Source organism: Vigna radiata, chromosome 1 (assembly GCF_000741045.1).
Source record: "Vigna radiata var. radiata cultivar VC1973A chromosome 1, Vradiata_ver6, whole genome shotgun sequence".
NCBI lineage: Eukaryota > Viridiplantae > Streptophyta > Magnoliopsida > Fabales > Fabaceae > Vigna > Vigna radiata.
The window spans coordinates 4,817,033-4,838,094 of NC_028351.1; the positions used below are offsets into that span (position 1 = coordinate 4,817,033).

Sequence of the window (21,062 nt, forward strand, 5' to 3'; positions counted from 1 at the left end):
TTGTCATGTGTTGCACAAGTCCCTTGGGAGAACGATACTTTACTTATCCACTGTATTACTTGTAACGATTTGGTATACTTGCCAAAAAGTTAACACAGGGAGAGGTGAAAGGTGTGAAACGGATAAGGATAAAATGATTTATAATGTTTATCCGACATTCAAATTTCCAATTTCAAGAATCAAGTTAATAAAATGATTTATTTCTAATCAATACAGCCTGTATATGATTCTCAATCAATTATTAATATCAATTGATGTTTAACTTACATCTAGAATATGATCACGAACTAGGTTTCTAAAAGCTTAATTATTTACAAATTTTTAACTCCAAAACTATCAAAACACAAATTATAAAAAATTTAAAAGTTAGAAGAATGAAATTTTTTGAATATGCAACCGAAAAGGAATATGAAAATCAAAGAAATTATAAAGCAAGAATGAATCCAAAATCTAATCCAATGGATATGCCTCCTATATTAATGTCGGCCATACATGCAATGATTTGATTTTGAAGCTTGTAAAAATATAGTCAAAATTGAAACATCGATAGCAATTACAAGACAGAAAGTCAATTTATTATACAATCAGGAATGGAAGTAAAAAAAAAAAAAAAAACAGAAATAAATTGTACTAATTTGAGAACTTTGAATCTGTTATTTGGGTAAATTGAAATTACAGAGCATAGCATTTGAGGTGCATGAAGCAGGTGGGTAGCAACCTCTGAGGAGCAATCATTCATTGATAGTACTCACAAACAGTAATCACTCACTGAACTTAGTATTAAGTTGTATTGTAGTAACCATTTTTCTCATCCCAAACACGTCTTTACAGGAACACTCAATAATGCTAGATCCAGCCACTGAACTGCTGCCACCACCATCTTCACCCACCAATTCATCCATTTCCTCCTCTGATCTTGACACCGAGGTAATGCTTTTACCCTCAACAAAATCAAACCCAACTCTCATAATTCCTAAAGTTTTGTTTTTTCCACTTATTGATTTCATCTTATTTCTGGGTTTTCGATTTCACAGTCTACGGGATCCTTCTTCCATGACAGAAGCACTACACTGGGCACTCTTATGGGTGTCAGCTTCCCGGCCATTACCTTCAGAGCCTCCGACAGCCATCCACATTCAACCATCTCCGCCGCCGCCGCCGTGGGTGGCTCCCAGAGGGCTGCAGAGTCTAAGAAGAAGAAGGCCATCGTGGCTGCGGAGCGCCGGCGGAAGTGGTGGTGGCTGTGTAGGGATGGCAACGCGAGGCCGGCTTCTCTCGGTGAGTTTCTTGAGGTGGAACGGCGGTGCGGCGATGGCGCGTTTTTTGGTACGGCGGCGGAACTTGAAGGAATGGTGATGGATTCACCAAGGAACCACGGCCGGGCTTTGTTCTCAGACGGGAGGGTTCTTCCTCCGTCGAGCGTTGACGACGGAGCATCGACGGCGGGAAGTATTTGCAGTAGATTTCCAGTTTTGCTCACCGGGATCTGCAGCGGCGGCGCCGGATAAGATTGAGTTTGAATTTTGATTTTTTTTTTCCTTTTTTCTAATAAACTGAAGAGAGAAATAAAAAATGGATAATAATTTTTTTCTATAATTATTTGTTATTATTACAATTCTTGTATGCCTGATTTACATGCAGACTTTTACTTTTCACTCATAATAGGCATTTTTTTTTTGTCTGAGATTATATAGCTTTGTGTGGTATGATATGCCGATCATGCATAGGCAAAATAAATATAAATTGGTTTATCATTAATAGTATTATTATTTAAACATAGGGGGGTCGATGTTATATATTATTATTCATAAAGTTCCTTTATTCAAAGAATAAAGCCATAAAATAATATGGACTAATTTGCATTTTGTTGATGAGTGTTACCAAACTAATTTGCTTTATTCAAAAGGGGCCACGTGGTTTTCGAATTGGAAGTTTGAAATGGATTACTTCTTTCTTTTTTTCATATTCGAAATTTAAAATTTAAGCAAAAAGATACAGAAGTAGTTTTCAATATATGTGATAATTTTTCTTAAAAAATTGTAATTCCTTTTCAAAATAATTACAATTTTAAAAGTATATGAACCAAAAATAGCTTCATAATAAATAAATGATAAAACAAAAAAGGATTCAAAGTGATAAATTTGGCCCTAAATAATTGCACTGGAAAGAGACACAATCCATTACTTTCCGATCTCAGTGGACTTTATTCTTTTATCCATTTTACTTCTTTAATAGCTTGAATTAAAAGTCACGTTTAAATATATTCCAAAGTTAACTCCTATTGATTTTAACGATTCGCTTAACTAATTTTGATTAATGAAGAGCCTGAATAAAATGTAAAGGAAGAATAAACTTATAAAAAATGAAATTAGTGTTCCTTTTATTTTTTAAATCCCAATAATCTCATTGTTCATAGTAATAGTGATGATAGTAAAATTATTATTTTTATGTTTTTATCTGACGCAAATTTTGTGTGGATTTATCTATAAAATGGATTAAAAAATAAAATAAGATAGATTACGAGTAATGATTCTTTTAAAAACCATTATGAGTGATACATGAAATTATTTTTGTGAATATTTTTAAATACCGCCAATAACGTCGTCAACATTTTAAAAATATCACCAATACCAATAATATATTTTATATACCAATATGATATCTTAATTTATTTATATATTTTTAAGTCAGATCAAACAAATTTGAAGTTTTTAACTAGGTCTTTAAGGCGCAGATGAGTTATTGGTTTTAAAAAATATTTCAATCATATCTTCAATTAATTTATTTGCATTAAATGATCATTTAATAAAACGAAGATCTAATTTTAATTTGCGATTTAAATTAAAACTGAAATATGAAGCGCGAGAAACAAATAAAATTAATATGTGGCGGTAAAATAGAGTTCTGTGTATTTAAATAGCAGTGTCTCATTACACTTCTCACCACAAAGCAAAGACAACGTTCATCCTTTTCTCTCTTATGTGCGTCTTCTTACTATCTTTCTTTTTCTATCCCTTTTTCGATTCTGCTTTTTTCAATTGTTTTTCTTGACAAATTCTTTGACCTTATTTAACCCATCTTTTGATTTTGCCTTAGTTTTCTTCTGTGTCTCATCATTCTTGCCAAACAGAGTCTACATTCTGCTGTTTCATGACTGTGAAACTACGGTATTGGGTTGTGTCGAATTGAAAATTGGGTTCAATTTTCAGATTCTTCTATTGGTAAGCATTATCAACATTCTACTGTAAATTCTCACTGAGATTGTTTTTTGGTCTTGTACTATGTATGACTTTTTTTAATCTAAACTTTTATCAAAGAATATCTGTCTCTTCCTTCTTGCCGATTCTGGTCTGTCCATGTAACCTCTTCTAACCTTCCTCTGCCATTTGCAATGTTTCTTGTTTATATTCTAATATGTGTTTATATTTGCCATCTCTTTCTACTGATATATGCAAGTTTTGTTGATATTTATGTACAAGTGCTTGTTCTTTGGACTTGATAGAAGGAAGAAAGGTCCAGAAGAAAATGGTGGAGCACTGACACTTAGAGTTCTGGTATGTTCATTCATCTTTCATTTATTCTGGAATTCAGCTAAATATATTTGGAAGTTTTGAATATTGATAACTTATAAGTTTACACTTACTTTCTTAACTCGTATATAAATAAAATAAATTACTAACTGCAAATAGTTTTTTTGTAAAAAAGAAAGTATTGATGTTCGTACTTGTTAATTAGGTTGTTGTTAAACCTTTTGCTTGAATTAAAGTCATAAGATCATGCATAAGATATATTTAAAAGATGAGCTTATTATGATGATGATAATATATTTAAAAATTTACATCACAGTTACATCTGGTTAAATAATTCACTTGATATTAAAACTATACGTAAAAATTGGAAATTGAAAAGTAATATAAATACTAAATTATTACAAAGTAAAAGTTCATATTTATAAATAAGTAAATATTAAAAAAAAAATGCAGAAGGGAAATAGTTAGTGTTCTATGCGACTAAATAAATTTACAAAAATATTTAAATTAAAAATAATGTTTACGAATATTAAAAATATTTTAAATTCAATTGAGGCATAAAACATAAAACAATAATCATTAAAAGATAGTAAAAAAATATTCTAAATAAAAAATATGATGTATTAAAAGAAAAGAAAAAGGCCAACTATTTTTGTATCATAACATGATTTCCGAAAATAGTGAATCCAGTTCTTTTGAGATTTCGGATAGCGATTATGGAGCATTTATTAGCAGATCTATCATTAATTAGCAGTGCTACAATGAAATATTTGAGATTATTCTTCAGAGTTAAGAACTCATGACCTGACTGATAGACTTAGGTAAAGTTTGGCTTATCCTCAAACAACATTAAGGATGTTTTGCTTATTTGCTCCCTTGAACCTTTATATTTTTTTCATGTCTAATTCTTATACTTAGAAATTATTTATTTTAGCATTAAGTTTTAAAATTTACTCTTTAAATATTTGTTAAGTTTGGTTCAAGATCTCTGCAAACTCTGTCTTGTTTATTAGTTTGATAGAACGTTTACAATAATTACAGAACTGCTATGCTATTACTGTTTCTACACATTCACAAAATTTTGTCACTTTTTTTTCGAGGGAAAACTCCTTTAATTGATCAATGAACAAGCCAAGGAAGTTGAAGCAAAGAATTTACACAAGAAGTCCTTCATCAAGCTTACATGCCATCCCGCGCAGCTCAGATATTTTGGTTTATAATAAAAATATATGAACTAATTCTAACATCTAAGTAAAGGTATGATTACAAAAAAGTAGAAAAGAATGTCCAAGAATTTCTGCCCGACACAAATGAAGAAAAATGAACATGCATCATGGAGTTTCATCAATGGTTTCCAGCGCTGGTCTCCAAGATCTCTGTTTGGAGTACCTTTCAACTGGTTCTGGCTCCCTTATCACCTGATTCGCAGCTTCTAATCTCTTAAGCTCCGAAGGGAACATGCAAAATTCACTGAAAACTGGAAAAATCTTTCCCAGGTTGTTAAAGCTTGCATGCTTGGTTGCCCTTGATGCTTTGTAATTAAGGGAGCTCATTTCTTCATGGGTTAGCACAGAGTAGAGAAGCTCCATCGGTAGAAGGAAGTAAAATTTGCGCCTTTCGAGTTCTTCATCAGCTAACAGCCCTTGAATGCGGTGTCCCACTTTGAGGTAGGTAGAGTCACAAACAAACTGTCCAGGGTATTCTAGCATCAGTTCTGCAGCTCTGATTGGTTTTGTATAGGACTCTAACCTCCCATCCAAGAACAACACCTTGAAGACCCCATTGGCTGTCAAGGAAGGTGTGCAAGAAGCTGCGTTGCCCATTTCTGAGAAAGACACAGAAGGGTTTCAAAATTGGTATTTTAACTTTGAAATGTCAGAGTATTTATCAGGGAAGCTGCCTGGTTGTTAAGAAAGAAAGAAAGAAAAATAGCTGATTGTCGTTTTCTGCCTCAAGGTCCATGGTTGGGTAATCAGTTAACATATCTTTATTTCGATATTCTGATTTTAATATTTTGGTACTGAAGTTTGTCCTAAGTGTTGTTATATCTTTATAACCAAGTTTCCCATCTGGCAGAGGCTTAGTTTTATGCAGATACGAAATTAAGAGAAAGTGGGCGTGTCTTTGGGCATATAATCTATTTGCCCCTTGTGTTAAAGATCATCTTTTTTAATTAAAGCCACAGATGAAGGAAATAGGCCAACCTGGCAAATTTTGGCCTATTTTGACTTCGATGTGTGGAAAAATGACTCACATAACTTTCCAGTTTGTTTAATTTTGTATTTCTTATGGTTTATTTGTGGAGAGAAGTGGAGACTAGTTTATTGCAGTGCACATGGGGAGTGATGGAGAAAAAGCTACGGGATTTAGATAAACTCACTCAAGGACACTACCAAACTAATGATTAGATATGGTACCGTGTAATTTCTTTGATTTTATACCATTTATAAAGGATTCACCTGATATCTGCTAATGTCTACACATGCACTTTGTTTTGGTTGGTATGAACAGAGCATCTGCATTTGAGGGCAAACGTCAAATCTCTTGGTATCCAGTCACCATCCAATGCTAGCTTGCTCTATATTCCCATCAACTCATTATATTAATTGCCTCAACATTTCTCTTTTGCTCACTTTTACTCACACAGCTAATTAGATGAACAGTCTCTGCTTTGTCAAATCTTAAAGAACAGCTGAAAGAAAATCAACCACTTTTTCGTTTGATAGCTTCTTAGTTTTCTTCGATTGTCAGGATCTAATTTTAATAGGACGTTTTCTTGTAATAAACCTGTTGGGAGAGTAGTTGGCTAAAACCAAAGTCACAGGGTGTAAAATTTGATTGAAAAAGGTAGGTAAAACAGTGAGAAGTATTAAATTTGCTTGCTGAATTAACAAATGAAGAATCTTAAGTAGGACAACTAAATGATTGGCCCATAATTAGTTGTCATACATTGAATGTTTTATCTGATGGGTTTTCTGCTTGTTTCCTATCCAACAGAAGGAATGATTGGCAAACAGCGGCTCGGTTGTTGCTTAGATGGTTGACATCAGCCACAACATAGAAACACAGACTTCACAAACTGTTAAACTACTTGCTCTCTTTCCTGATTTCTTCTAGAACCCAAAATTTGTCTACGATCATAATATTAAATGCAGAACATGGAAAAATGAAGTAATCGAAAAGCAAAAAAGATAAAGAAAAGGAAATTTAAATTACTTACAAATATGCCTGTATATTTTGGTACTTTTTATAGGCACTGAGTATGTATATATATTCATGCACAGGCAAATTGGTTCCAGCTCCAACTCATGCAACTTAAAGATCTCTGCCAGTTAAGACTTGCTGTTTGCTTTGCACCAAAAGGAAATCAACAATAATCATAAAGACCCCTTTTTTCTGTTTGCTAGCTCAACAGTAGCAACTTTTGGTGCCCAAAAGGGTCGTAGGGATATTTTACTAATTAATACATATATAATAATCATAATGGTACGATTAGATTCTATTAGTGGTCAAGGTAAAAAGATATAAAAAACCGCGACTTTGGGCTAAGCAATAAAAAATATCTTTTATACCATATATACTGGTTTGTGGTGTTTAAGCAGTGAGTGGGACCAAACCAATGAGTAAGGGACACGTATGGTGGAACAGGGATTAACGACACGTTGGGACGTTGAACTCGAATAACCTCATCTCCAACGCGTTAACGTTCTCCACTCATCACTGCCGTTGGTTCTTCTTCTTCTACGTAGGTAAATGTTCATGTTTGTACTTATCACTTCTTTAGAACGCTCGGCAAGGTTTTATGTTTTCAAAGCTTGCTAATTGCTGCGTCAGCTGATTCCTCTTCTCTTCAGGGATGGCTTATGTTCAGTATGGAAATGCAAATTGCAACTCTTTATTCCAAAAGTTTGCAATTTTCCATGTTGGTACTTCTGCTTTGCCATTCTTCAAGCCGGGGGTAAACTCTTGTACAGTTTTTAACAGAGGTACGTTAATCACTCAATTGCTTCTGTAATTTGTGTTGGCTTCATTGCAATACGACGCTTCTTTTCTTCCCTGAAAATTGCAATTATTTTTTAATGTTCGTATTTCTCTGTGCTAACTGTTCATGAACAGTAATTCCCCTGTGCTTAAACGGAAAGAGGAGTTTTGCTTTGTCAGAAAATAGAGTTAATTGGAAGTTGCCAAAGAAAGAGAGATTCTCTATCCCTACAAGTAGAAATTCTTCCAACCCTAGTGGAAGCACGGATGAACCCTCTAAAGAGACAGAGGTAAGTATGAGTTTAGACTATGAAACTTGAAATCTACCGGCCAATGGAGATTTTATTTAGCTAGAGTGTGCTATCAGATTTATATTTTAACCATGAAACTTGAAAGAAGTATAAAACATGGTTGCAAACCCCAAATATATGTGCTAGGTTTTTGCTTTTTTTTATTTTTAAGTTAACCTAAATTCGACTTTCTAATATCAAAATCTACTATAATGAGGTTATGATATTTTATGCTGATGTCTTCTGAAAATTATGACCAGTCAAGTGGTAATTAATGAATATTTAGTGATTTGGTTGTGGAAATAGGTTCAATAAATGGAGAGTAGAAAGACTGCTTGTGGCATTTGTCTAATTTATACTTAACTAGCCTTCTGCTTGCTTTATCAGCCTGCCATCTCAAACATTTAATGAGACAATCTGATGGTTTTTTTTTTCTGTTTATGATGTTACAGAAGACACCATTTGGATATACAAGGAAAGATGTCCTGTTAATTGGAGTTGGGGTTACTTTACTTGGCATTGGCTTAAAAAGTGGATTAGAGGTACGTTGCTTTTTTCTTATTCAACATCTTTTTGTTTTTTTTTACTATTTTTTGTACTTCAACATCTTTTTACTCAGCTCATTCCAATTCATAAGTGAGAGTACGTATTCTGGAGATTACTAACAAATGGTTCAGGTTCCTTGTAAATAAGGAACTCAGTTAGTGTACCTACTTTGAATTGCTTTTGCCAATGATGCAATGGATAACATATAGGCACTTATGTACTAGGGTTAATTCACGCAACTGTTCTCGGATAACTTTTGCAGTTTGCTGGAGTTGATTCACTACAAGCAGGAAATGTGGTTCAGCTAGTTCTGGTTTTGGGCCTCACAGTTGGGTGGATCTTAACATATGTGTTCAGAGTTTCAAACAAGGAAATGACATATGCACAACAACTACGTGACTATGAAAGTAAAGTAATGGAGGTACAACAATCTTAACAGTGTTGCTTTTTGTGCCAAATCTGCGAAAATAATTACTTTTTGATTGGCCAAAAGAATTGAAGTGCGTGTTTGGGTATTGAATATGATATTTCCTTATGAAATTTTAACTTTTTCAAATCTTATTCAGCCATCTTGTAATTTGGTTAAAGGCATCATATCTAGTTCTATGATATCTTAACATAACCTTTTTGTTTTTAAGAAAATACGAAAGAGATCATTAGTCCTTAAATTGTGAAAATGGACGACTTTAAAAAAATATGCAATAACAATATACTGGTGCTGTTACATGAGCTAGCTATAAACAAAACAGTGTCCCCTAGAATATTTACAGTGACATGAGATGGCCAAAGTTCAGATAATTTAGATGTAAACCAGAAAATATTACTTTGCATCAAATGTTTTATACTTTGTGTAGAACATTTAGTTGAATTTCACTGGTTATATGATATCTTTTTAGATGTCGGGGGAACTGTTCTTCATAATGTCTAGGACTAAATATGAGTTGTAAGTATCCATGAATTTATTCAAAACGTTTCACGCAGTATGATAAAATATTACATCTACTTTCCTCTTTTCATGAGCTGTTTAGAGACTGAGAGTCTGAAACATTCAGGTGTCCTGAAAAAAATGTATCGTGAAAACAATCTTTCTAAAAATGGCTGAAGCTTGAAAATTTCGTCTGCCACAGGCTATGGTTAAAAATCTTTCACATTGTTTCTGAATATGACATAACACTGAATAATTTTGCTTCTGTTGAATCTGCAGAAGCGTTTAGAGTCCCTAACAGAAGCAGAGCTACAAGCACTGCTTGAAGAAGTTGAGGAAGAGAAGAGACGCTAGCTAGTGGTGTGCAGGTGAACAGAAGTAGCTTGTTTGTATATATATACACTGAAATTTTGCCAAACTCATTGATACAGAAATTTGAATCTATATGAAATGGAAACTAGTTCAGAGAGGTTTTAGCTATGTTTTCTTCAGTTTACTCACGGACAAAGGGACGAGAGTTAAAAATTCTTAAGATGGTAATGCTTTTAAAATCCATATATTTTGTGACTCATTAAATATCTTTCTGTGATTTTTTCTTCCTCCATTTTGGAGACCAGTCGGGAAAATTGTGTTTCTGATACTGATAAAGATCATGGGAAGAGGTAGAGTTGACAATCGTAATCGTGGATAAAGCTATCATTTGATGTTTCTTAATCATTGAGACATGAAATTGGATGGAAATGACGGTGGGTAATCTATACAATTTTTCTTTTCAATTTTTAAAAATAAAATAAGTATAAAATCAGACAAATAAGTATTTCCATCATTCTCATTTTTCTTTCTGAATCGAAGATATAAGCATAAACGTTTGAATGTTACATTAAGCTGAGGAAGCATTAATACGAAAGCATAAATGTTTGAACTTTTTTTTTAAAAAAAAAACAAATGCTGATAAGGTTGATCACTTTAACTTATTTAATTAATACGAAAGCTATATTGTTAAATTCACACATTTAATTTTGGAAAATTCTATGTTTCTTTTTATAATATGTTTTTCTAATTTTTTTTCTTGCATTGATTATTTATTAATTAAAATAAAGTAGACACATTATTTTGATATATATTCTTTGTATGTGTTATTTTATGGCTAAAATAATCATAATAAGCTATTATTTCATTTTTTTTATAACCTTTTTCTCGAAAGAATTCACATATTTTAATATATTATTTACTTTTAACATTCATTATAACTCTTTTATATTTTATAAATATAGAGTGAGCGAGTCTCTTTTTCTATTAAATAATAAATTATAATTTTCCAATTAAAGTAACCATTAATTAATTTGGTAAATTAGTTATGGACACTTTAAATATATAGAAATATAGATGTTGAAACGAATTGATTCGAAGAGTAATCTCTTAATTGCGCTGTCAATATATCTTGATCATTATGTATAAGATTTGGTATTGGAGATGTATACGTCAATCTCTACGAATTAGAACATAATTTAGGAGGGTGATTACTTGAGAAAAATAAGAAACTTAATTAGTAAGAGATAAAAGCAATAAATTAATATCCAATATTTTCTCACGAATAATGAAATAGGATTTAAACATCTAGATGCAGCCACGTGTCATTTTGATCTCAGTAGTATTAGTAATATTATTACTACTTTGAAAACTTCTCCATATTCAAACACCAAACCCAATCATTACAATGCACTAACCTCAAGTAATTGCCCTTCTTTCTGTCACTAAACACGAAATGATTACTACATTGCAAAAAATAAAAATAAAAATATATATATAAAAATTAAAAACGTCACCTTCTCTCTCTCCCTAACGCTTCATCCGTACTCATGGCCGTTTTTCTTTCGTCCATTCCTCCAAATCCCAAACCACCCTTCTCTTTGTCCATCCTCTGAATTACCAAATCCATCTCCATATTCGCTTTCTAAATATTCTTCTCCATTTTCTTGTTGTGCGAATATCTCGATTTGTTCCTTTCGTTCTTCTTTTTGTTTTGTTTTTTGCATGGAGTCGGCGAACGTTGCTGGCTTCGCTCTAAAAACCCTAATCCGGGTGTGAAATTGGTGAGAGGCAAACTCATCGGTGGACAATGACGATTGTGACCGGAGATCGGTACCTGGTGAAGTTGGTGGAGTTCGTGGAGGAGCAAGCGGGTCCTCTCATCGAAGAAACCAAGGTCTTGAAGCTGAATCCGGTGGGCCTCCACTACGTGCAATCGAGGTTAGAGGCGCTGCACGAGGTCGAGAACCTCCTCGCTGGCGCTCCGGTGGACTACCTGAGAGCGTACGTGTCCGACCTCGGCGACCACCGCGCCCTGGAGCAGCTCCGGCGGATCCTGCGCCTCCTCACCTCGCTCAAAATATTTTCTGTGCTGCCTCATCCTATTAGGGATCCCACGCCCTTGTCCTTCTTGCCGTTTGGGCGCTTGAAGGTTCTGGAGCTCAGGGGTTGTGACTTGTCCACTTCCGCCGCCAAAGGCCTTCTTGAGCTCAGGCACACGCTCGAGAAGATCATTTGTCATAACTCTACTGTGAGTCTATTTATGGAGTTTTCACAATTTTTTTAGTAGCTTTCTTTCTTCTCTATTAAGCGAGTGTTGAAAATTGTGTCCGTGTTTTCAGAATGCTCTGCGGCATGTGTTTGCTAGCAGGATAAAGGAGGTGAAGAATTCTCCTCAGTGGAACCGCCTGTCGTTTGTGTCATGTGCGTGTAATGGCTTGGTTCTCATGGACGAGTCTCTGCAGCTTCTTCCTGCGGTTGAAACACTAGACCTTAGCAGGAACAAGTTTGCAAAGGTGGATAATCTGCAGAAGTGTACCAAATTGAAGCATTTGGATCTTGGTTTCAATCACTTGAGAACATTTGCACCCTTCACCCGGGTACATGGATAGAATATTTGTTTTTCCGTTACATGGTCTTTTGCAATTGCATCCATAGTATGTGCTGGACCTTGTTTGTCTTGGGGGAAAATCTTTTTGCTGCTTATTGCGTGTTGGGAAATTATAGTTTTCGATCTAGTTGAATGTATGGCATCAGTGTTCTTGGGAAACTAGAGTTTCTTTCATTGGGTTATTTTCCTGAATCTGAAGTCATTTTCAATTTCCGTTCTACCAATTGTAGAAGTTTCTTTTGGAAAAGTAAAGGGTCCATTCATGACATTGTTGCGAATAAAGCGATCGGAATAAAAATTCTATTTTTGTTATTCTATTAGCTTGCATCTGCCTCTCCACAATCAACATTTAACAGAGCAAGGTAGTATGAAATTTAAACACTGTGAACATGAATATCAATACTTTATTCTTCCTTTCTTGGCTGTGATAAGATTTTTCCTTCAGCAAACTTGATTAAAAATATTAGTCACCTTAGATATTGTTTTCTTTTCGATAAGGTGTTAAAAGGATTTCGACTATTAGGTTGGGGGAGAGGTGTGTCTTTGCTTCAAATAGAGAACCTGGGTTTCAAGTGATGGGATCCAAGTGGAGTTGATTTGGTTTGGTTTTCAAAATTCTAGCTGACTCGTGCACTTATTGTGTGATTGAAAATGGAAGTATTAAGCTTCTTTTAATCTTGCAATGAGCAATCCGGCGTGAAAATCGAGGGTTATTCTGGATGTTCCTTGCACTACTATGCCCCCTAACTTCGAGTACGAATCTTCTCTTAGAAATTAATTTAGGCCCTAATGCAACCCTATAAAATTGGCATGTATGTTGTTGAGGACTTTCCAAGCTTTATAAAGTATTTTAAAACCATATCTCTATATGAAGTGGGACAAAACCACCGCCGTTGAGGTTGCAATACAGCCTCCAAAGAGGCAACATCTAAGATGGACTGAGGGTAACCATAATAAAGTCAGTTTTCCAACCTTTCCCCTCACACCCTAGGATTCTGCCTGCAATGTGGCTAATACAGGAGGAGTACCGCTAATACTAGAGTACCATCATGTATGTTGTATGGGTCATTTCCATGTTGATCAGACCATGCGGAAACGTATGTGTATATTCTTAAATGCCACATACTTGCCAGGGTAGATCCCTAAAAGTAGTTTATGTTCCCAACTTCCCATAATTAACTGGCGTGCTATATTCATTTGTTGAGCGTGCTTCTGTTTGTGCTCTCAGTAATTTTGGTGAACTATTTGTAAAGGAAAACTAAGTTCTCTTTACTTGCTTGCAGATTTCAATGACATGATCCTTAAATGAAATGAGAGCAATTTTTTTGTAGAAAAGTTATTAATATCTTTCTGTTATAGTTGTATGCTTTCATTTAGGGATTTGCTCTGGAGACCGATATACAATTTTGTTGAACCGTGCAGGTTTCCCCTCAAATTGTTAAACTAGTTTTGAGGAACAATGCTCTAACTACTTTGCGTGGAATTGAGAATTTGAAGTCACTTGAAGGACTTGATCTTTCCTACAATATTGTTTCCAACTTTTCAGAGCTAGAGTTCGTTGCGGGCCTTCCATATCTTCAAAGCTTGTGGTTAGAAGGAAATCCTTTGTGTTGTGCTCGATGGTATAGAGCACATGTATTCAGCTTTTTTGCCTTCCCAGAAAGGGTAAGTCGTATTGTTCACTACCCAGCTGATCTAGCTATCTGTCTTCATCTTTGTCTATTTGTTTGTCCATGTGTGCTTGTTAGTGTTGTGTGGCATGGTTTTTATTTAATTGTACCTTAATGTCACTTGCAGAGATCATTTAATTTCTTTGTAATATCATCTTCATCTTTGTTAATTTTATCTGAATCTTTTACTCTCTTATTTCTAAACACACATATGGTCTTCTGTGTTAATCAGCTGAAGTTAGATGAGAAAGAAATTAACACCAGTGATTTTTGGAAGAGACAAATAATTATTGCCAGTATGCATAAGCAACCTGCCAGCTTTGGGATTTATGTACCTGCAAAGGATGAGGCTGTAGTTGAAGGTGCCAATATGAGAAGGGTTAGTAATTAGTGAGAAGCTGCGTATATATTCATATAAAATGAAAAACATTTATTTATTCTGTACCTTGAATTTGTTGCTAATTATTCTCATTTCTTGAAAATTAAATTTGAAAATCCAATTTCATCTGTACATATACCTATAATATTGTGAAAAATCTAATACTTTTCATTTTGATCAGCATTAGATATTATTATGATATTATTCTTGATTTAAACAGAGAAAGGCCTGTCGTCTTGTCAGTATCAGAAATGAAGAAGAGACCACTAGCATATATTCTGAGGAAGATTCTGTCTCTTGTGCAAATGATATTATTCAAAGTAGAGAGGATCCTGATTTATCTGACAATGAACCTGAAATAGTAGATTTGATAAATAGAATTGAACATATGAAGAAAGAGCGTTCTATTAATTGGTTGAGGGATTTTAAAGACTGGATGGATATTGCTTCTGACAAATCGGTGCAGACTATGAAAGAAGGCAGCACTACACTTTATCATAAGAAGGGAAATTACATCAGAAACAAGACAAATCCTGAGCAGTCTGGTGAAGTCTCTAGATATGCTTCAGACTCTGTTCTAGCCTCAGGGGATGACAGTAGCATGAATATTTTAGAATCTGATAGTTCTTTTGTAGATACATCTGCTAGTTTTCATAGGCAACAACACTTTGACTATAGAGGTTTGCTTGGTAATGCCAGTGGGGCCTCACTTTTTGACTCGGGAGGAGTGGACATGGAGAAGCTTAAATCCTCACTTGAGGGCATTGGTAGTTCACTTTCACAAACTAGAAGTTTTCATGCTGACACCCTTACCACTGAAGCGGCACAAAGAATGACTGAAAATGTCAACATCTCACCATTGACTATTATTCATGATATATCTGGGTCTCAGTCATCTGCTTACCCAGCATCTCCTCCTCATTTTCAAGAAGACCTTCTTCATCGCAGGCAACACCTGGTGGAAGAAATTTTGCAGCTGTCAACAGATTCCTTTTCAGTAGCATCTTCTGATAGTAACACAAGCTGTAGTGAAGTTGATTGTGGTGAATTTGAGCCATCAGTTTCAGAAGTTGATAATCCTCAATGTAAAACTTATGTGGATGGTGTTGGCAGTCATTTATCTCAAAGTCAGCTTAAGGAAAAGTTTTGCAACCCAAGACAAGGAAATCTTCTTGAAAGAGAAAATGGAATTTCTTCACGTAGTTCCTCCTGTGATCAAACTTCTAAGCAGCATGCGATTGATTTTGCTGAGAATACATTTTGTGCTAGCCAAGACACTTGTTTGTTGGAGAAAAGAAAAATCAGAAAAAAAGCCAAGAAGAGAATTATTTCAGTACTAGAAGAGAAATTAGATGGCGATGCTTCTCATGATACACAAGAGAAGATAAGCCAGGGACATATTTCTGCAAATCTAAAGCAAGAATTGGACCTTAATGATTTTACTGAATTTTCTGTGCATAATAACTCTACCCAAGAGATTGATGATTTTATAGTGACATATTTCAATACAACTATTGCTGATTCTGAAGCCAGTGAGGTCTGTAATCATTGTATGCGCTGTAATTGTGTCCTTCAGAGGGAGACAAACTATAAAGAAAGGTAATTATCAATCAGTTTAATTCACCAGCATTTGTGTGAATTTGCCGGGATGAATCAAATGGGCGGTATCCTGATTTATCTTAAGCAGTTTTGTTTGTTTGGGTCTCTAATTATTTCCATAATTATTTTTGGTTCACTGGTCAATCATTATTCAGAATCATTATTTCTTTTTTCGTATTAATTTTTTTGGTGGGAACTATCTCATCTGCAAAATGGAAGTACCATATGCTCACTTTGCCATTTCATTCTAATCTTTCCAATACATCAACATCAACCAGCTGGTGCTTTCTTATGGTTTGCTGTTGATTGCATTAAACAGTGTCTCTTAGGAGTTGTAAAATATCTGGATCCGTCTTAACTGATATCCTTCCCTCCATTGTTAAGTCGAAAACCTCCCCCTGTTATCTGTCCTGAAACTTTGTTTATGCATAAGGGGGAAGAGTGAAGTAAACTGGTCAAAAGTGTAGAAGGAAGATGGATACAACCGGGGCTGGCGCTGGGGGGTGACTGGAGGATGCCATGGTTACCCCCAAAATGTTTAACTTCATTTATATTTCTTATAAAAATATTTTATGCTTCTGAGACAGAAAATGATGCATTTTGTCTAGGCCAAGCACAAACCCTGCCTCCACCACCATATAGAACCCAGGTTGTCAAACTTGAAAGTGTATTTAAACTCGTGGAGCTTTTGTAGACTTGATTCATAATTTGTAATATCATAAGTGTTTACTTAATATAAATGACATATATACTTGAACATAATACACTTAACATTCAACATTTTGCATACAAAAGCAAAGTAGCAAACTAATGACAGATCCACTGATATCAAACATTGTGAATAACAGAGAGAGCAAGAGTGCAGCAAATGGAGATTAATAGTTATATGTGTATAGTGATAATTATAATATATAAACATATCACATCAAGGAGCAGAACACTGAATGAGCAGATGAAAAAGAGAATGATACAAAAAGTATCAAATTTATTACTAATAAGTCAATAAACAATGACCTCAGTTAAGCTGACTGGACCACTATGACAGAGGAAGGAGCTTTCGCCTTTCACCAATGGCAAAAGAAGGTGTAGAAGAGGGAGACGTGTGACTTTAAACAGATGATGAAATGAACAAGAGAATAGGCAAGTTAGAGACATGACAATTTTTGATACATCGCGGGAAGTCACACCCCTTTCTAGTAGTTTTGATAAGAAAAGGACGTGATATTTTCCAAAATAAACACTTTTTGTATGATTATTATTTACAGTATCCCTTTCCACATTTTTCTGCATAGATTGTAGTATGTATGCCAAATTTTCTGCACATTCCTGAAATGGCGTGTTTAATTTTTTTTTCCCTGTATGTAGTGAAGTTGCAGTATTACTGAGCAGCCAAAAGAAGCTCTATTTGCTACTGATCAACGTTGCTTCTGATGGGTCAGGTTAGGCCATGACCTTTTGTTTTTGTTGGCAACAGAAACTTAATTGTTCCTTTCATTTTTTATTAGATTCACTTGTCTTCTTCTGTCCATGTCTATAATGTTTGTAAAATTATGAACCTCCTTTTCTGCTCAAGGGGTTAACGTTTGTCCCTAATTTAAACTAGGGCTGTGTTTGTTAAAATGAAATTCCAGAGCATTTATAATGTTCGACTGAAAACAGAGTTAACATGACATAAGTAAAAGTCAATTCATATGACAGCTACTACAGGGAACTTTAACTTTTTTACAGTTAAAATGTGCGTTTGTTAATTTAGCACAATACAGTATCATTTCTCTCTTCATTTTGTTGTTTCTTTGAAGTTTATGTTAGTCCCTTTTGTTAATTTTATCTCTAAAGATGATTTAACTTCACCTTATGCAAACAAAACCTATTTTTTAACCTAATTTTTTATTAATTTCAAATAACAAATCATTTTTGTTAAACCAGTGCTTTCAATATTAATCATTTGGAACCAATTCTTCAACATTCTAAACCAAATGAGCCCTAAAAAAGGCTTAACTTTTAGTTCCTCTGAATTTTAAAAATGATACTTCATCCTTACTAAGTTACCAATATTTTTATCCATGTTTTGCAGCTTGAAAAATGAACACTTTTTAAATTTCCTTTATAGTTTTTTTTTTTTTAAAATGCATATTAATTCAACAAAATAGATCAATAAAGCTTTCTCTATTGGTTTTGATATTACTATTAAGACCCTCTCGGTATGCCATACAGGTACAATTTTGAATGTGTTGAGTTCCCACAATATTGAAGAAGTTTGTGAGGTGCAAGTAGGAATGGGACTTCAGGTGTTGAGGTTAGTAAACTTGTATACTTACGCTGACTTGAGAAACAACAGTTTGCTAAGTATAATTATTTTGGCTGTCAGGGTAAATTTTGAGAACGAAGAAACGTATCTTTTTGTCACAAGAAGCATTGAGAAATCAAGAGAATTACTATGCACCATACATGTGCTTGATTCAAGTGTCGGAAATGATAGATGCTCAATAAGAAGGTGATTTATCTTTTATCTTAGATACACACTCATTAAAAGGGTGTATGTCTTTATGGCAGTATTGATCTTATCAGTTGCTCCACATATGTGATCTATGAATATTTTATATTTTTTTATTTTCTATTCTTCCTGTTATAATAGACGGATTGTGGAAATTTAAATGGCAGTTTGGAGCAGGTCCAGGTTGGGTTGTTTGACAAACAAGTATGTGGTGGTTCAAATGTGAGCATATATCAGTATGCAATGGTGCTCGTTTTTTGTAAAAACGGAAGTGGTAAGCTTCTGTCCAGTCATTTTATACAGTTCTTTTTTCTTTATATTCTATTCTAATGAGAATTACAGCGGTCAATTTATTTTTACGTCCTGAACCTTTTTGGAGATTAATTTGCTCTATTATTATGTAAAAAGATGTCTTAAAACTGTATGTGAAATTGCAAAAGATATTTTCATAAGATGGTAGGAAGTCGGAATAGTGTATATTGCACGTTTAGTTGGATGATTGTGTGAAGCCACTTTTGACGGGAGTTTCCATCAATTTTATTTCAGTAGTATTACTTTGGGAAGGTTTCCGAAAAGCTCTGTTTTTCAATGGACAAAATGTCTTCAAAACGTTTTATTTTTAGTAACTAATAGTTTACAGATATTAAGCTATCCATATTCTTAAACTTCCAGAGGAATCATGGCTGTCGAGATCACTCTTTGTTATTGGAGGGTATGTGCTTTTATGCATTGAAGATGTTAAGCAGCTGTACTCGTTTTCATCGGATGCGTCCGTGTCTCCATATTTCAGAATTGATTCGTGTAGCTCCATTGCTAACATTACAGAGATGGTGAGTATACTTTTTTGGCCAAGTGACGTTGGAAGTACCCGACAATTAGAAACAAACAAAACCAGTGGATTTTTATCTCTTGAAGTCATCCCAAAATCCTCCTTGTGAATGGAAGATGTGAAGAACATCTTTTTTACTGCGTATATAATTTTCTACAATAAAATATATTTTACAATTATGATCCTCCGATAGATATCTTTGATGCCACCTTATAATGGTCATTGACATGATATAAATACTTATCACGTCATTACTAAAACAATGGCAGAAAACATTTTCAAAAAATCATAAAATTTATAAAGATGAAAATGAGCAAGAAAATTGCTGAATTAAAATCAAATTCAGTGATATTCTTATATACTAAAAACAGATTTAAGCCTAATTCCTAAATCTCTTACCACTTAGCATTTTGGCCCTGCTTACTATTCGAACCCCCAATTATTGTCGCTTATTTTTGCTTGGGTTGTTTAATGTTATTCTTTCCAGGTTATTGAGGGTGGTGGCAGCTGCTGTGTGACTTTAAGTCTGACATGTCCTCTGGCAGAACTCCATCCATTTACCCAAATGAACGTCGAATCTGTCAATCACGAAAATACGGCTCCTGGCTCTCTTAACTTGAAGCTTCAGTGGTTCTCCAGAAATTACCTTGTGAAGTTTGTGTCATTGTTGAAGGCAATCCATGAAAAAAAAACGGGGTCACCTTTGGTAGTAAGATGCATATCGTAAATCATTTTTGCTTTGTGTTAGTTCATATTAATTTCATTCATTTTGTTTTTTTTATTTTCATATTCTTTTTATGTCAATTAGTTTGTTTGCTTGGTGTGTTGAGTCTGCATTAGTTTCCTTCCCCTTATTCTTTGATTTGTGTCCACTCTGTGGCTGTTCTTTTTGTGTATAGAATTGTATAGTATATCACTAGACGTTATCATCCTGTTGTCTTGCTCCATCCCCCCTCTGCCCTCATCCTAGATAGAAAAAAAGCGATGAGAAAATTTCCAATGTAAACTAGAGACCACTTCTATACAACCTTCGACTCCATTTCCAGTGCATTAGTAGTAAAGCTTCCTATTGATAATTAAAACATTTCCTTTTCGCTTCTTGTATGGACAGGGATGAAAATAACTATCAACATTGATTTTGCTACTCAAGAAATTTCTGCAAGATCAGCTAGATATTTGATAGTTAATAAACCACTTACACCTTAGGTCCTACTCATGATTACACAAGTTTTGTCATTAAACTTGAACTGTTCTAGTGAAGTTTTGGCTCCAAAATAATAGTTAAGACAGAACAACGTAATTTCATCAGCTGACCAATCAACAAGCTTCCTATTATACTCATCGATTGCATATAAACTGGGTTTGTTGTGGAACAGAGTTCGGTTCCCCAGCATCGGCATTCACATCACTAGCATTAGAATAACAAAATCCGTAGGTCGTCACCTGCTTGCAGAATATATTAAAAAGCTCTATGAAGTCTTAAAATCTTTCCGGAAAAAGACTAATATTTTTGAATTATTCTAGAAATATGAAGAATAAATTTTAATATGAAATGATGTAGAATAACTAAATGGAAATAGTTGACTATTTATTTCCTTAATGCATTCCAAAATCTTGTAATTTAAAATGTCTTTTTTAGAGTGTTTTTGGAACATATAATTTGAAGGTATTTTAATAAATGCTATATTATATTTTCTGAAGAAAAAAAAGAAGTTAAAAGGTCATCATACCACAATGGGAAGAATGTAGGAAGTAGGAAGAAAAGATGGAGGTGTAAAATCCAAATGCTAAGAAACGGTTATTTGTTAGGATAAGGTTTAATACCTATTTTGGTCCCTCCTTTGGGAGGGTTTGTTCAAAGTGGTCCCTCCTTTTTTCAAAAGTTCACTTAAGTCCTAC

At 34.3% G+C, this 21,062-nt stretch overlaps 4 protein-coding genes and 2 long non-coding RNA genes across 15 annotated transcripts in view; 5 read left to right on the top strand and 1 right to left on the bottom strand.

Moving 5' to 3' along the window:
* The first annotated feature begins 409 nt into the window (after positions 1 to 409).
* LOC106767833 (uncharacterized protein At3g17950) lies at positions 410 to 1,721 on the top strand. 2 transcript variants are annotated; one of them, XM_014652790.2, is made up of 3 exons: positions 410 to 706; positions 832 to 927; positions 1,035 to 1,721. In XM_014652790.2, exons 1-3 carry the CDS (start codon positions 698 to 700, stop codon positions 1,506 to 1,508), a joined length of 579 nt encoding a protein of 192 aa, XP_014508276.1. In that variant the 5' UTR covers positions 410 to 697; the 3' UTR covers positions 1,509 to 1,721. The 2 variants fall into 2 exon arrangements, with proteins under 2 accessions (XP_014508276.1, XP_014508283.1); XM_014652797.2 differs by having other exon boundaries at positions 646 to 757; positions 1,035 to 1,717.
* Positions 1,722 to 2,852: 1,131 nt separating this feature from the next.
* Positions 2,853 to 4,725, top strand: LOC111241878. 2 transcript variants are annotated; one of them, XR_002668256.1, is made up of 4 exons: positions 2,853 to 2,981; positions 3,131 to 3,221; positions 3,480 to 3,554; positions 4,631 to 4,725. It is a non-coding gene; the product is annotated as an uncharacterized LOC111241878 (long non-coding RNA). The 2 variants fall into 2 exon arrangements; XR_002668255.1 differs by lacking the exon at positions 2,853 to 2,981 and having other exon boundaries at positions 3,044 to 3,221.
* On the bottom strand, positions 4,700 to 6,931 carry LOC106773150. The gene is made up of 2 exons (XM_014659847.2): positions 6,751 to 6,931; positions 4,700 to 5,355 (listed from the first exon to the last, which is right to left on the bottom strand). Exon 2 carries the CDS (start codon positions 5,351 to 5,353, stop codon positions 4,862 to 4,864), a length of 492 nt encoding a protein of 163 aa, XP_014515333.1. The 5' UTR covers positions 5,354 to 5,355; positions 6,751 to 6,931; the 3' UTR covers positions 4,700 to 4,861.
* Positions 5,084 to 6,739, top strand: LOC111241877. Its single transcript, XR_002668254.1, has 4 exons — positions 5,084 to 5,197; positions 5,271 to 5,943; positions 6,042 to 6,077; positions 6,528 to 6,739. It is a non-coding gene; the product is annotated as an uncharacterized LOC111241877 (long non-coding RNA).
* Positions 6,932 to 7,173: 242 nt separating the features above from the next.
* Positions 7,174 to 9,752, top strand: LOC106773143. The gene is made up of 6 exons (XM_014659834.2): positions 7,174 to 7,279; positions 7,385 to 7,516; positions 7,647 to 7,801; positions 8,254 to 8,343; positions 8,610 to 8,768; positions 9,552 to 9,752. Exons 2-6 carry the CDS (start codon positions 7,387 to 7,389, stop codon positions 9,624 to 9,626), a joined length of 609 nt encoding a protein of 202 aa, XP_014515320.1. The 5' UTR covers positions 7,174 to 7,279; positions 7,385 to 7,386; the 3' UTR covers positions 9,627 to 9,752.
* A 1,110-nt stretch (positions 9,753 to 10,862) lies between these two features.
* LOC106770839 overlaps positions 10,863 to 21,062 on the top strand; it is an 11,574-nt gene continuing 1,374 nt past the window's right edge. For 3 of the 8 annotated variants that reach the window (XM_022782331.1, XM_022782330.1, XM_022782328.1), the window contains exons 1-11: positions 10,865 to 11,832; positions 11,924 to 12,181; positions 13,615 to 13,857; positions 14,095 to 14,241; positions 14,462 to 15,840; positions 17,206 to 17,279; positions 18,055 to 18,136; positions 18,209 to 18,334; positions 18,502 to 18,608; positions 19,007 to 19,164; positions 19,651 to 19,872. In XM_022782331.1, coding sequence (XP_022638052.1) covers positions 11,392 to 11,832; positions 11,924 to 12,181; positions 13,615 to 13,857; positions 14,095 to 14,241; positions 14,462 to 15,840; positions 17,206 to 17,279; positions 18,055 to 18,136; positions 18,209 to 18,334; positions 18,502 to 18,608; positions 19,007 to 19,164; positions 19,651 to 19,872 — 3,237 coding nt within the window. In that variant the 5' untranslated portion in view covers positions 10,865 to 11,391. The other 5 variants (XM_022782337.1, XM_014656666.2, XM_022782340.1 and 2 more) reach the window with 5 other exon arrangements.

Bases quoted from the DNA above. Each gene is read 5' to 3' on its own strand.
- LOC106773143 (XM_014659834.2), top strand. From the start codon at position 7,387: ATGGCTTATGTTCAGTATGGAAATGCAAATTGCAACTCTTTATTCCAA. The intron at 7,802-8,253 runs GTAAGTATGAGT...ATGATGTTACAG, and splicing joins AACCCTCTAAAGAGACAGAG to AAGACACCATTTGGATATAC. The intron at 8,769-9,551 runs GTACAACAATCT...TTGAATCTGCAG, and splicing joins ATGAAAGTAAAGTAATGGAG to AAGCGTTTAGAGTCCCTAAC.
- LOC106773150 (XM_014659847.2), bottom strand. From the start codon at position 5,353: ATGGGCAACGCAGCTTCTTGCACACCTTCCTTGACAGCCAATGGGGTC.
- LOC106767833 (XM_014652790.2), top strand. The intron at 928-1,034 runs GTAATGCTTTTA...TCGATTTCACAG, and splicing joins CCTCTGATCTTGACACCGAG to TCTACGGGATCCTTCTTCCA.